Here is a 16,764-nt window from a genome sequence, read left to right on the forward strand (position 1 = left end):
CACAATCAATCGTATTCATATCTAAAAAAAATATAAAAGAAAATTATGCGTCCAGATTAGCCTCGTAACATTATGTCTTTTTGTAAAAAGGATATTGCAATTTATTTCCGTGCCTCTTATCTTACTTATAATTTTACTGATTTCGTCAAATGTAGCCGATGTTTGTACAAATAAGTAGCAATTTCACGTTTAGTTTCTGCAAACGCGTATATTAAAATTAAGTAATTTGTCCAATCGATTAAAGATCTTATATCGCTTTTAATGACTTGCACGCTTTATTTTACTCAAACAAAAATGCGTATGCAGCAAGATTATAACAATAGCAATACAATAGTACAACGCATAACTATCAAAGCACAGGCAAGTTTTATGGTGGTATTCCAACAAATAAGTCCAGGGTGAATTTTTGGAGATTGTTTACTCGCAATCAATTTCGTGATGCTCGGATTTGAGTGGACGCATAAGCATACTGTCATTGTCGTACTAAAAATAAATACATATGCCCATGGATATTTGTTGAGCTAATGGTGACATATTTATTTATACTATGATGACAAAACAATTATGTGTTGAATAATAGGTATTAACATGTGTTGTTACGAAAAAATGGAATAAAGATTTGATCTGTACTCGTCGTATTAAATGATTAAAAAGTCTTCATGAGTTATAAAACATGTTGTTTGTTTTAGAACAAATATTTATATTTATATGTATAATAATTATATTTCAGAAGCTAATGATTACGTGTGTGAATCTTGTCGATATAAAATGTATTTCTCAATCACCATTATACCTTTGTATCCGTGCTTTGTGCGGGCGTCACTGCACAGTTGTAGGTGGGAATACTACTGTGTCTTTTGTAAGCGCCTTTGCCGTTGCTTACCTCGGGTAAGGTAAATGTCAATGTTGCCGTACCCCATCGTCCGTTCATTGACCTTTGGCGACCCGGCCTTAAAGTGGTGTACCATGTCTGTAGGCTGCGCTTCAGTATAGAGATAACCTGTGGGGGAGGCAATGTTTAGTATACAATGGTAACCTTTAAGACGATTAACGTGCTCCCACAAGAATTAGAAGAATTGTCAAAAAACTTGATTTAGATACTTAAAACCTTGTTATCCAGATTTGACGTGTACACTGTATTATTGTATCAAATTAAGATAAAACATAATATAGTTATATGTTTAAAGGTGTCGATATAGTCCATATTGTTGTATTTATTCTTTACCACGGCTTATTGTGTAGACCAAAACATTTTTATAAACATTGATTTACCTATCAACTTTGTAATGATCAATGCAAATTTCTGTGGCGGCTTACTTCAGGGACTTGTTAACAGATTTTCTTTTTTTCTTTTTTGGTTATTAATGGTCAATATGTTTCAACTAAGGCAAATTTGAACTAATCAATAAACGTGATTATTAGCTATCAAATATTTAACAGTGTTTTCTGTGTAATTTCAATACGTGTATGTAACACTTTTATTGACCATTAACATGACGTTATTTTTGTAAAATGACGTTATCAACGACCCATGGCGTCCCGTTAGGATTTTAGGATTGACCAGTTTGGTGTTAAGTTCATTTACGGCGAGGAAAAAACATATGCAAGAGTTAGTGACTTCTCATATCATAATTAATTTACTTGAACAGCGTTACAGACAAGATTTCATATTATATTTTTACTTAATATGATTGATGATTTATTATACAAATGGAAAAAAGTTGTCCCTAACTTAAACGTGTTGTTCTGCTTTTTGCAACAAAATATAGACTGTGTTTTCGAAATATATAACAACTGTTTCGAATATGGTCATTTTTACCGCAGGTCCATATGGACCAAGTTGCTACATGTTTACTGAATAGGTAAATACAGCTTACTAAAATGATATATATAATATGGCTTTATTCCCTTGAGAAACAAAACTCCATGTTTGTCTTACATTTTATTAAACCCAGGTCATGAAAACAAACATTCATTAAGTATTACAATACAAACTATAAATATTAACAAACGAAAATACAAAATTTATCGTTTGTTTAAACATAGTTTTCCAAACATAACTACCATTATGACGAATTGTCTATAGATATGCCATGCAGCATACATGAACAACTGATTTTTCTGTGATTTAACAAGTACAAATTCATGGTATTGAGTCTCACTTAATATTACTGAATTTTAAACATATGCAAACACTGAGATATGAGTGCTAACAATATGTTACTGTAATCAACTATTAATATATATAAGATAAACTGTCCCATTTGATGTAAGGTACCCGAATGAACAAGTGTAAACAACTGTTTTGAAATTCGAATTCTGTAAAGAACCACCTCAGAAATATCCATCGCAAATTATGTTGAAATCATCTAGGCGGTGTTATAGAAGACATTGTTTGCAACTGAGGAGTAACGACAAAATATAGATGGTGGACTGTTGGTTATCAAAACAGCTCTAGCTTAAAAAATAAATGTTAAGGCGATTGAATCAAAACATCAACATTTCAAAAGGATTGAACATGTTTATACGGACCCGATTTAACAATGCCATTTTAAGTTTTTTCTCTCGCAAAGCACTTCTATTAATTTAGTAATTTAGTTTATTTTTGTAAAGTATATCGAATTTTCAATAACATATTTTAATTGTATTTAAACGGGCATTCTTCCAAATGAACGTTTTTACTTAATTAAAGCCCTGTTTGATTGTAAGCAATTAACTTGTAAGGTTATGTTTGGTTTAAAAAATGCCGGTCCATTCTAAATACATTATAGACATCTGAAACGAAAAAGATACATGTTTATTCAATCTTTAGCCAGCCACAATATGTACTTATTTAAAATAAGTCAGCTTGTTTTGTTACCCAAGATGAGTTGGGTTTTCAAAGTCTAGCATTGTCCGCAGTAAATCAATTATATCAAGAAAATCGTACACATGCAAACACTCTTAATGTATCACAATAATACTTCGCCAGAGTTGCAAACATCAATGAAAATAAAAAATATAATATCAAAATGAAGAAAAAGCTTATTTGCAAGCAAGGCATCGTCGTAAGCAAAATATATTTCTTCTTTAGGTACAAATTATATAGGATGTGATTACTGCATTTAACTGTCAAAACTAAAATAATTTAATTGAAAATGGGTTCATTCGGCAAAATATAAAACAACATAAATTATTACATTTTTTCTGAAGAATATCCACGAGTGTGCACATCTTCTTGTTTATAATACCTTTATTCTGGATTAAAAGGCAAAGAAACACGCGGTACACAAATGGGCATTGCACAATGAAATACATACAAATATCTATGCCAAGTAATCGAAACCACTAAAGCATTACATAACTTTGCAATCCATACCAAATAATGACGCAATTGTAGATGACATCACATCGTTTAAAAATATTAAGCAAGCACATGCAAATGAGGCAAACCATTAGAATATTATTTTTTGCTGCAATCTTTATTCCTTTGTTAGCATTTAAGATCTTATTTTATTCCTCGGAAACATAATCTATTTCTTGTCAGAACGCTGAGTCAACCAAATATGTAATGTGGTCCTCCACTTGAAAAATTAATGTATGTTTGTAGACACTCATCAGCTTTCTTTTCTTATTTGTATTGTTGTAACTTCTTATACATAATTAAATTTATTAGCATCGAATTCGTGACTAGTGCTCATTTAATGTCGCGTGTTGTGTTTCATAAAGTTTATGTATTTATATATACAATCACCTGTAACAATAATCCTTTGCGCAGCAACTTTATACACAGACATCTTTTGACGTTTTTAATGCAAACACTCTGAGTTATTATTTGAAATAAAGAACACAACTACTCGCATAAAATACAAAACCAAACAAAATTGCTTTTATGAAAAGATATCATATATAATGCCACATAGACGGGTATGATTAGAGACCATGTATGTGTATGTCTATATCGATGAAATCTTTATATGAGTATTGATATCAATCACATCAATTTGTTTATGATGAATGAAGTGTTGGTTGATAAATTGTCAGTGTAAAACACCTTTAGTTATAATCAAAGCACGCCTTTCATTCGCGAAATCATTTTCAATATGATAAAATCAAGTTAATAATTAGTTACATGCATGCTATGCAATATCTGTATTTGTTTCATTATCATACGTTCTCGGCGTCTGACGCTTCAACAGCATAAGCAGTGTACCGAAATAGAAACAAAAAACCTCAAACTGAACCGTTCACATTCATCGTTCTAAAAGCGCCATGCTGCTCCGTTCCATAACTCTTTTAGATTTTGATTATCGAGCGGTATATGAAATTCGTGATCGCTTCATATTTTCTGGACAAAAGCGACTGTACACGTTAGCCATTCCGTCTGAAGTTCAAACGACACGCTTATATCAAGTGTGATTCACTGAATCGTCATTTTTGTTTGCCTGATTGTTATTCAAAGGCGTGACAGAGTGTGTCGTCTGCGTGTTGCATTTGGTGTCACGGGTGTCATACGTCCGCAGCATAGTGTCGCGTTCCCCGAACTTGGAGCCTGAGCCCCTGCTCCGAATGGAGGAGGATCGGAGTCTATGGCGGTAGTAGAGCTTCTTGAAACATTTGATGACCTATTTGACGACGACATTGACAATTAAAAAAAAGGGAAACACAGGTCGCAAGCAAAACTAGACGAACAACAAATGACATGAAAGGGTTAAACACAGTCAACAACAGCGAAACAACAAAGGAAATAAGATTGTTCACAATATAACAATACTGTACGTGGTTATAAATTAGACTTGTTTCAATGAATAATATTTAATCTCAAGATTGTAGTTTGGTTTGTTACTATTGCTTTTTCTATAAGACTCTTTAATGAAAAGTAGAAGGCATTAATGTGTTTTCTTCCATGTAATACCCATACCGTAAGAAAGCGCACGCATGTTTCGCGAAGAATATAATCATTATATCTTACGTAAAAGTATACAACCATAAACTTGTTAAAATTGTCTGAATTAATGACAGATTATTAAGCTAATTTCATTTTAAACATATACATGCTCTTAATACTATGAACCCACCAAAAAATCGGTTTATTCAATAAACTTCAATTAATCATTAATTAGCTTATGCTTAATAGCACATGTTTTAAAGGAATACTACTAAATTTAATCAAAACCAACAACATCCGATAAATACTTTGTGTTTCTATAACGGAATCAACTCATGATTAACTCTAGAACACGAAATAACTACCTCGCCATTGAAGAAGCAGAACACGAGTGCGACAAAGACGCCCTGGTGAAATAAAAACAGAAGCAATAACATATTTTTTAATTACTTGTATATGAGCTTTGCTTTTATGTCATGGAATATATAACTTCATTGAACTGTGTGCATTGTAGTTTAAATATGTATCGAATTCAAAATATGAAATATTAACATAAATATAGAAAAACCACTAATAGTGCTTACAAAATGTAAGTTGTCGAATATTAAACACGTCAACAAATATTTGCAAACCCTTAAAAAGAAATCATTTTGGTACGACCAATATTACTTTTATGAAGTTTTCAAACCTTAACGAATGAAAAAAAAGCAAACACAAAATCCATAATATCGTAGTTTAAGTTATTTTCTATATATTTTGAATACCTGGAAAGAGATGATGAAGGCGGTAACCATTGCGTACACGTGTTCACCCGGTGCCCCAGGGGGTGGCTTGAACGGGAACGCGATGTATTGTAACCCTAGCAAAGGAATTAGGATCAAGGTCGCCCTTACAGCCCGTCTGAAAACACAACATTTACACGTAACTATATCATAGGACATATACTACATGTGTGTAGTTAATGACAGCACGTATTCAAGGCACACCTTATTTTAATCTTAAATACATTTACTGGTGGAAAAATAGTGTCTGTAATTGACATTTTTGCATGTTATAGTTTATGTTTAAAACAATTATAAGTATTTCAACACTATCATTTCTATTTAAACACTATATTTGCAAAATATAGATCGCTGATTTTTTATCTACGATTTCATTTTGATCTCCATTAAATATGTCTGCTCTTTTAAGGATTGTTTACATAAATTTATAAACATGTTCGACCGAAAAACAATATAGCGGTGATCTCACGGTAACAATTAGAAAATGAAACAATAACCAGAACTAACTGTGCGATTAAATGAAAAAAAAACGCATGCATGTTTTATATAAATACTGATAATTTGCATATACCTAAATCATGATTATGCCCAAACACAAAAAGCACATACAAACCAAAGAGACAGCTTTTGCAAGTATTTGAAAAACAAACATATATAATGTGAATTTGTTAGGTCGAACAAAATGACGTATGTGACATTTAACCATGGCATCAACATACCTCAACATCAACATCTGACTAAAATCATAAGTTATTTTGAGCTGTGCGTTTTAAATTGCACGATAATCACGTGATAGTCAAAATGGTGAGGTCCATGTCGAGACCATTTTTGTTCGCCGTTTTATATCTTTTATTACTTTTGTTTGATTTTAAATGACGCTCACTTTCCAGCCATATCAGTTATAGTGTGATTGGCGTTTACTTCATATTAAAATTTGCTTTATTGGCGTCGAACTGAAGTGCGGCGACTCGTATGTAATACGTATTTTTTCGCTTATGGGAGGAGAAGTTATTTACGGATCAATGTATATATTTTTGTTGTCAGAATACCTTGCACAGTAGTGATTTGTTGTGTAAATTAGTGTAAATAAGTACTGCATTTGTGCCTATTACATTTACTACAACATATATTGCCAATAATGCAAAGCGAATTCTTTTAATTAATAACTGATCACAGGGACTGGGCAATAATAAAAGATCACAGGGACTGGGCAAATACGCGAACCGGTGAAACTTTCTGGTTTTGTATAAAAACAAAACATAATCAAAATATATTTATTTTGTGGTTTTTCTAACAATAGCGCAGACTTTTGCTGTTCGAGTTTTGGTTAACGCGTATTTTCTTCAATTTTACAAGACGACAGCGATTACACGATTTATTGCTTTATTGATAACCGTTACACTACAGTCATTTATTAATATCTTAGTTGGGAGGTGATTTTTCAAGCGGTTCCGTAGTGTAGTAGTTACACGCTCGCTTCACATGTGAGAGGCCCAAGGTTCGAGCCCCAGTAGAATCAAATTATTTTATTTGTGTTCCATGTTAACTTTTTGTTTTGATGTAGACATTTTAGTTCAAATAAATATGCTGTTTTATTGTAAGCATTTTTGTTTTTATTATGTCCATGAAATATATGTGTGAGAGGGTGGAGAGGTTCGTAAACACATTAAAGCTTTTACAGTGTTTTCATATCAATTAGTACTCAACCCCTATCGTAAATGAGCAACATAAGAATAAGTACAGAATCATCTACCCTTAAAGTTCAGAAAAATATGAAATTAGGCTTACAAGATGAAACAGATTTTGCAAAACCTGCACAGGTCTGTTCCATTTATGAAAACTGCACACGAATGCCAGTAGAAAAAGGAAACCAATGTTAATAAAATGAACTATGAAATATTTGGGGGTTACAACACAAAATCATAGATAATTGTTATTTGGGGGTTATAACACAAAATCATAGATAATGGTTATACCAGTATCTTTTTCTATTTTGTTTTAAATAATCGGCCAATATATTAATATTTACAGTAGAAAAAAATCGTTCCATGTAACTTCATTGAGTGCTTTTTCACTGAAATTCCCGACGCCCTTTGATGCTTTGCATCAATACTTTTCTTGTATATCGACTTTACTTCCCGCAAATTTTCTTAGTGGAGCTTTAATTAAGTCATCCCGTTAAGAAATTTAGAAGTGAGTAAAGTCGACATAAAGAGCGAATATCAACACGAAATAAACGCTAGTAACTTTCTTGCTGATATGGCTGGACAGTGAGCGGTATTTAAACAATAAATACAAGTAATAAAGGGTATAAAACGGCGAAAAATAATTGTCTCGGCATGGACTTCACCATCTTTACTATCACGTGATTACCCCCTCTGTAAAGGGTAGAAGGGTTTGAATTTATTTGTTGGTGGATAGTAGACGATTAATAGTTACTTTATTTATATTGACGAAGATTTGTCCACCGAGTTTCAGCGTAATTACGAAGAACATTTTTTTAAACACTTTTGAAGAAGGGAAAGTATTATTGATTAGTACCTTGAATTTGGAATAAGTATTTTTTCAAATTGACAATTAAACGATTTCTGTTAAAAACAATAACTCATATCTGCATAATTGATCATAACCGAAACATATTCGAACATATGCATAGGTCACTGGTCACACTCGTCTATTCAGAACAGAAACTTACCTCGCTTGCATTGTCTCGTGGTTGTGCACAGACCGTAGTTTCGACACGAGAATGCGCATGATGTTGATGGTAAAAATGAAGTTTACCTACAGCAAAAAGATGTTTATAGAAAATATACCGAAGCGAGAAAAAACCAGTTAAGAAAAAAAGGTGCAATTGCTAATATTTGTTTAGAAAAGCAACACTTATTTCAGCTATATACTTGTGTAGATTTCCAATTCCTATTTATATATGAACACAAACTGCTCATTTGATAAGTTCATATATCACTGCTATAGACTCGCATAAACTGTTTACATGGTGATAGTATTATTTTCAAAAGAAGTTCACTTTCAAGATACGTTTCTTTAAGATAAAGTTACGCAGCCTTTTAACATTGGACAAAATATCTATTTGTAAAACTAAAATTATAAATATAATAATTAAATTGAAAACAGATATAAAATGTGTCACTTACTACTAAGGAAGCATTAATGACCCCGGCCAGAATCCAGTGTATTGTAGTGTCTGCGGTCCAGCATCTGAAAGTAACGGAATTTTTGTAATAATTGTAATCCACGATATTGATTATTTCATAAATCAAATGTAATGTAAATTATGTTATATACTCTTTCAAATCATACAATTTTGAAAAACAATTGGATAAGTATTTTCTGATAAAAATGACTTATACGTAGACGATATGATGATAATGGCGAGATGTAAGAACGCGATCACAACCAGTCAGCATTACTCATTTAAAAAAAGATTCTTAGCATAGAGTGTGAGTATTGTACTTTTCATTGTCCCCCATTTCATTGATGTCTATTGCTCTCAGGACGGTATAGATGACGGTGGGTATTATCGGTAAAACTGAAATAAAAAACAAATTTTGAGATACTGGCAAGAACACATGGTGATGTTTCAATGATACACGTGAAGCACATCCGGTATATAACAGATTCACATCCATTAACAACGTCGTACTCAAACAATTTGCTTGCCGTAGTATGTATCAGCTATTAATGAAGATTTGATTTAAGACCTCAGAGATCACATAGAATAACGGTTTTCCATATAATTATTGCAATTTTACCTATCAAGATACTGAATATATTTATAATTACAAGTACTGTTTCAGAACATTTAAAGATCGTAAACAAAACAGTCACGTATATTGTGAAGTTCAAGAATATCTGCCGTCTATACCGTATTTATAATCATTTATAAACTCACCCCATCCGATGATGTAGCACATGAACAGTAGCTTTTTGTCCTTGGTGAACGCGATGACAATCAAGGCGTGCAGATAGAAGCCTTCACAGAACATCCACGCGTAGTTACTCACCGTCATATAATGCGTAAGTACGTGGAGCACTTTGCACCATATCTAAAAAATCAAAAGTAAACTAAAATTAACCCTGGTGGAATCTCCCATTCTTCTTAATTGGATCAATTTATTTCCAAAATTAGGGATGTCTTGTATATTTATTTCACCATTTAGAATATTTCTTACAGAAATTCCTTTAAGCAAACCGCGCAGACCCTGATGAGACGCCGCATGATGCGGCGTCTCATAAGGGTCTACGCTGTTTGCCAAGGCTTTTTTTCTAGACGCTAGACATAAATGGGTTTAATGAGGGCTTTCGTAAGAATTTGACTTTAAAAGCGCACACCCCTATTTTCAAGAAGGGCTGCAATACGCAAATTCTACGTTATGTAAAGCGTAATTATTATCTTTACTTCAGGGTGTTGAGATAACATCTTTGATGTTAAAAGATAATCGCTCTACAAATATGGACGAAGTGCACTGTACAAACTTAGGACATTTTATGCGAGCATGCATAACCAAGATCGTTCGAGATGTATCCAAATACACGTACAAGCATTCACACACAATAAATTATGTTGTTATATATATATATATATATATATATATATATATATATATATATATATATATATATATATATATATATATTATATAAATATATATAAAAATAGACAATGTCAGGTAAGCACGTAAGAGAACAAAAACTATTAAATGTATGAACACAAAAATGTGCTCTACCGTTTCCGGTATATACGTTTGTAAAAAGCTGTTCAGCAAAGAAGACAAGGTGTATGCGTTTGTTCAAATGTATTTCATATCACAATCAGATCTTTCAATTGTTAATACAAAAGAATTTAGACGCAATCTTATGTTGTATGATTGACTTAAATACAATGCAGAAATCTCACATATATGTTGTCTGTTTGCGCTTCAAACGCACTAAAATGATACAAACATTTTGCTTGGTTTCGCTGATCGTGTTATTCACATCGAAGCAAAAGTTATGTACGTCATTAGCTACTACGTCAAATAAAATAGACAACACATTATAAATCGACACAGGCTCCTCCGTTAAGAATAAGTATTGTTAATTAAAACATTAATACTTTTAACCACCATATTACAATACAGTCTAGGGAAATGTGTGATAATTGTATTTAAATAAACGCGAAGTGTTAACAATCGCAACATTACTACACGTACTTTATCTAAATGATGATAGGTGAAAGATTTGTTTGATTATGTCTTAACAAGCAGCCAAGCGCAATAAATTGGGAATTGCAGTCAACCTGGATCTCTCGGGGGACACATCATTCAATAGTAGATCCATTAGATTGCTCTCTAACTATGTCGTATCTAGCGTAGACATCAGGTGGACCGTGGATGGCATAGATGTTCTTGACAGTTTGATTTTTGAAATACCATAACGTTAGTTAGGAAGTATTCTAAACGCAATTTCGACGAATTACAAATAGGCGTTCTAAGCTTCATAAAACGAAAGTAACACTAATGGCAGAGAATAATACTAAAACTACTGTAGTATGTATGGATAATAAAAAAACCCATTATAAAGCTATTTTTCCAATATAGTTGGAAATTCACGATACGCACACTGTGTAAAAGTTTCTTCAACAGATCGATAAGTTAATTTACTTATGTCATTTTGAACATTGTGGCATTTGAAATAAAATTGTTAAAAAGGTTGCGGTATGCCGAGACAAATTATCTCACCGGATTATGCAGCAACACTTCCGGGTTCATAGGGACTAAGCTGTAGTAGAGAATCCACAGTCCACCGGTGAGGATGTACGACACGAACATGTGCTTATGCAGAGTTACACGAACACACTTAAGCTGTCTGAAAACACGAAATGAAAAACATGAAAAGCAAGCTCATTAAACATTTAAATGTTATGAGACTGCTTACAATTGCAATAAGATTCAATCCTTTATTTTATGATATTTACACAAGGCAGATTATCAGTCTAGATCTTTATTGCAATTTCTGTTAAAATAATTTGTCACATTCAAGGAAACCATGTAAAAACAACTGATAATGTTAATTAATATTCTAGTAATTGATCTGATGGAACTGCCGATAGATAAATAGTCAGATTTTACATTTTGAAGAAATAAGCGTCAATTATGTCTCTCATGTCTTTCATTTATAAGTGTATCATGGTCTTAAAGCGAGACTATACGATTTTGTAAAATATCTATGAATTTATAAAAAAATGTGTAAAAAACATTATAAATATATATTTCAATATAAATTATAAAAAAAAGTCAAGAAGAACGTGTGTCGAAAAATGCGAAATAAGCCAGATTTAATTCTGAAATTGAAAATGTCTGTACAGTCGAATTCGCCAGCATGTATATAATGCATGACCGATGTGAATCTTAATTTAGTTTTACGGATCATTTAAATTTCCTGCAACGATATCTATTCATACGACACACGAACACTAACTCCGATGCTAATAAAAAGACGAATGCTTTTGTAGGAAAATATGTACGAAATATATTCGTCACAATCGGCTCGGGGCGCTAATTTGTCTTCGCTGCATTTTATGAAATTCGTCCTCAATGTATAATTTTTCTTGCCTATTTTGTGTTATTTTATCATATTTTTATCAATATATTACAATTTAACACATTACAAATCGTATAGTCTCGCTTTAACATGGACAAGCAGCTTACCTGAACATTGAGAAAATGATGAGTGATATTATCAGCAGAGCTATAGAGATGCTAAACCCATAGAAGTACATGTACAAAACCCGCTTGTGCTCCTGAAATAGGCATCGATATAGTGAGAAATAATATTTGGCGTGATCCTTTCATAAATGAAAATGTCATATGATATGTCCAACATTTCGGAATTCCACACAAAACACTAAATTATACTTTAATCAGAACCATTATATTATCCACTTGGTCGATTTCGCAGCAAAACCAACGCGTTTTTTGACATCCTCAAAACAACGAACTGCATTAACGGACTTGATTATGCAATTGTTTTGACACATAAACAAAACACCGATGCATTTTATCGCCTTCTAAAATCAAATTGAGCATTTAAGTAAACAAATTTTCTATTAATGAGCAGTATTTTGTTTCTCTAACTTTAATTAGCGAGCAGGGTTCAAGGACAAAAACAGATAAACTAAACACCAGTGGAATTATGTTGCAACAATCTTGAGCATAATGCTATTTATCTATGGACAAAAACTATGGAAAAATATGTATTATAATACTACATCGTTTGCCCGTTTCATCTCGTTATTTTGAAAATGAAGTATTTTTTGTATCTCGGTGCAATTTTGGCAGACCAGTATCCGTCAAATAAATTCAATTTGTTTTGACCTATTTTTAATCTCTAAAGGTAATTAACATGAACAAGTATCATTACAATATGTATCGTAAATTCAATTGTCTTATATCGAATATATCAAATCTTAACTCTTTCAGTGCTGGAACCGAATTTTGAAGACCTTTGCAAACAGTTGGCGTCTCATCTGGATCCAAACTGTTTGCTATTCTGATAGTATTCTTTGAAAAAAAAACGAAGAAAATGGTAACTTTAGAAATTCAGCAGACAACAGTTTAGCAGACGACAAATTTCCCAGCATGCAAAGGGTTAATAATGCTAACCTCTACCACTGCATGGTCATAGCACATGGTGTAGTTTGTCCAGACTTTGTTAGTCTCGGGATGACGGAACCATTCTCCATCACTGTTGCAGACCTTTCTGGAGTAGGCTTGAAATAACAAAATGAGATATAATTATAAGTTAGCATTTATTGAAGACATGATATGATGTGTTATCATTGGAATTTCCAATGTCTTATTTTGGTAACATATATATGGATAAAATGTATACATTTTTACATGATTCAATAATAATAGCTTGAATATAACCATGTTTGAAATTATTGAATAATCGCTAATACGTTATAAAAAAATACAGAACACATTGCTAGTAGAAAGATCTTAAAGCTCATGTGAGAAGTTCAGATTTCATATTCAGTTGAAATAAATATATTCGATGTCAATACTAGATAAATATTGAGGACACTTTTGTTGTAACTTAAAATCGTTGTCGTTGTCGTCGTCGTGGTTGAAGTAATAGTGTAAGTAGTAGTGTTATTAGAAGTGTTAGTAGCCTAAGTATACGTATTAATAATAGAAAAAATTAAAGTAATTGTATAACTAAAGCACAAACAAATATAGTATACACGAAAGAAGAAGTAGAACTGTACTTAGCAGTTGTAATCAATCAAAAGAGCATACTCAATATTTTCTAGTCCCTGCTCTTATCATGTCTATTTTGTACATTTGTTTATTGGCATGATATATAATTGAAACTGAATGGGTTTCTCGGGTATACCGAAGTTGCATATTTAACTTTCAGTTAATCAACACGCCACTAATTTGAATATTAGTTAATACATTATTGAACGATGTGCCCAGATTAGGTCAATTAAAGCAATAGAAGTGTCAGACAGAATCGTTGTATAAGTAAATATTTATAGAAAAATTAGCATTTGTAATTATACTTCGGCATCAGTGTCCGACGATTTGGTCATAAAATAATCGATGTGTGATATTCCCAACGCCGGAGCTATCACACACGAATGTATAAAGAAAAAGCTGGGCTTTCTTATTTTTGAATAGTATTTCTAGAATTATTAATCATATTATAATTGGCAAAGTGCATGTCAATCAGCTAGTCACTTTAATTAAGTACAGCAATGAAACAGCATTGAGGTATGATACTTAAAATTCGAAATCAAACAAATACAAATACTAGTTATCAAACAGAATTTACAATCACAATTGGACATCAATTGAGTGTTTGTCTGTTTAGCGAAGAAGGATATTGATCTATTAAATTAAAATGTTGTCATTGGTTATCACTAAATCGCAATTCAAGTTCTACGATACCTATTAAGTAATGAAACAATTTGCATCTTCTATGATAACATGCAAATTATAGATAGCCTGGAAATCGGTAAGCAGTTAAGACAAAATGATAAGCATTACAATTATATCAAGGGCGTTATTTGTTTATGCTTTTGCTTTTTGTAAACGACATGAGCGATTTTGCTGATACATTCGTGAAATTTGAAAAGGGGTCAGCAAAATGACTAACAATATCATGCATTAGTCTGTTTTTACCTTTGTTGACATTTAGAATGGTTACAGTATGATTATCATGACGTAAGACAACTCCCTCCACGTTAAGCTGTTGTTTTTTTCTTCAATCATGTATATAATCCTTGGCAAATAATTTCTTTCAAAACATATCATTGTTATTTAGTAGACACGTTTCGTCAATTTAAAATGAAATATGTACTGAATGTGTGCATTCAATTAATGCGATAAATGATATAGGACTCAATCAATAAAGACATCACACCTCTCACCTAATGGGTTGGACAGGCGGATATAAGTTGGACACGGTTGAATGGCTGTCTCTCCGGCTTTTACATAGCCCCAGCACTGCATTCTGTCCCAGGTGGCATTGCAATACAACCCTCCTGAAAGTAAGCGAACATCTTTTGAGAGCAATGCATGATAGAGAGGTAGTCTCAATACAAGAACAGTGAAACACATGTAATATGGCAACGAGGTCTTGCATTTAATGTAAGCGATTAAAGTAAAGGATAATTTGCCTATTTAATGCAGGGCATTACAAACAACATAACATTTAATATAACATGATCAAATTTTGGGACACCTTGCTGTATTAATCAACTGTTAATTAAAACACTCGTGTAATCATTCACTGTCCATGCGGATGAAAAAATATGCCACATCTCTTTCATTGCTGTCTGGAAGAAACATTTATTAAACAAACTGGCATTCCAACAACTACTAGTTGGAAGATTTTACGTTTGTGCATGTATACGTCATAATTGAGTTTTTGTCGACGATCGTGCAATAATTATGCAGCGTTTCTTGATAAGGCTCGAATTGCTGTTTTATTTAAATCACATTTCATGTTGACAGTTGAATATAAAAAGTAACAACTACGCATACATTTGCACAGGCATAGTCATGTTACTAACTGAATATCATTCGCACACATTATAAATTCTGAACCAATCATTTGATTCCATAGCCTATGATATGTGACTAACATCTAGTCTATAATATAAGTATAGTGTATCTGAACGTAACAATGCTAAGCTGTGCACTCTTTGTTGCCTTGAGGCCTTTGTTTAATATTTGTGACTAGTGAGGCTTCATTTGGTGTCAGATAATATAATAAAAAAGGACACAAACTTACGATTATTTTAAGACGATTCTTATCAATCTAAAACAAACAAAAAATTACGCTAATATAAAGGTAAACGTCTTTACGAGTTGGTCCAAGTTTTATTGAAATGTGTGTTTGATGTATGAATGATAAGATTAATTCTTTTACTGATAATGTTTCTGGTATCAATTATTCCCATTTAAAATTTTTCGTTCATAACATTTTAAAGGTTTATAAAGAATTATAGCACACCCATAAGAGTTTGAAAACAACAAAGTCTTTTCAAAAGATTGATTCATTGATAAAATGTTGGGGATCTATGGGCCGCGCTTTGTGAAAATAAGCCTTATGCAATATGCGACAAGCGTAGCTCCGGACAAGCATGCGCATCTGCAAAGTTAGGTCTGGAGCAACACTGTCCGCTAACGCGACCACTAAAGATTGCGTAACTTCAAAGGGAAAAGGATAAGTCCTGGCCAGACTGCGCAGGCAGGTATAGAGCTAGCTGGAAGCATACGAAATAATACTCATTTTCGCATGACGCGACTCCAGTTTTGCTAAGAAATCTATTTAACAAACGCCGACCATGACGTATCCTAAACATTGTAAAATGCTAAAATATATAATAAGACCCGCTTGAGGTATATATAAATGACTAATGTTATTTTTAAAACACACTGCCTTCTTAAATGTCCGAATATCATGTAATATTCCAGCAGTATCGGCTTCATAGAAACAGATGAAAAAATTTTCTTTAAGGAGCATTTATTTCGTTTTTTGAATCATAATATGGTTGATATATTTCACCTGAATGAGCAGAGAAGATGCTCATTATTTGAATTG

General features: G+C 32.5%; 1 protein-coding gene across 4 annotated transcripts in view; it reads right to left on the reverse strand.

Annotated features, from left to right (window-relative positions):
• Window positions 1-347: 347 nt before the first annotated feature.
• LOC127861347 (calcitonin gene-related peptide type 1 receptor-like) overlaps window positions 348-16,764 on the reverse strand; it is an 81,750-nt gene continuing 65,333 nt past the window's right edge. For 3 of the 4 annotated variants that reach the window (XM_052399755.1, XM_052399770.1, XM_052399764.1), the window contains exons 2-13: window positions 15,086-15,199; window positions 13,311-13,417; window positions 12,357-12,448; window positions 11,388-11,514; window positions 9,560-9,713; window positions 9,121-9,196; window positions 8,802-8,865; window positions 8,345-8,430; window positions 5,632-5,767; window positions 5,233-5,274; window positions 794-1,000; window positions 348-483 (exon numbers count right to left, since the gene is read on the reverse strand). In XM_052399755.1, coding sequence (XP_052255715.1) covers window positions 418-483; window positions 794-1,000; window positions 5,233-5,274; window positions 5,632-5,767; window positions 8,345-8,430; window positions 8,802-8,865; window positions 9,121-9,196; window positions 9,560-9,713; window positions 11,388-11,514; window positions 12,357-12,448; window positions 13,311-13,417; window positions 15,086-15,199 — 1,271 coding nt within the window. In that variant the 3' untranslated portion in view covers window positions 348-417. Of the gene's footprint in view, window positions 484-793; window positions 1,001-1,927; window positions 4,605-5,232; window positions 5,275-5,631; window positions 5,768-8,344; window positions 8,431-8,801; window positions 8,866-9,120; window positions 9,197-9,559; window positions 9,714-11,387; window positions 11,515-12,356; window positions 12,449-13,310; window positions 13,418-15,085; window positions 15,200-16,764 lie in introns of those variants that run through there. The other variant, XM_052399757.1, reaches the window with a different exon arrangement.

Source organism: Dreissena polymorpha, chromosome 1 (genome assembly GCF_020536995.1).
Source record: "Dreissena polymorpha isolate Duluth1 chromosome 1, UMN_Dpol_1.0, whole genome shotgun sequence".
NCBI classification, from domain to species: Eukaryota; Metazoa; Mollusca; class Bivalvia; order Myida; family Dreissenidae; genus Dreissena; species Dreissena polymorpha.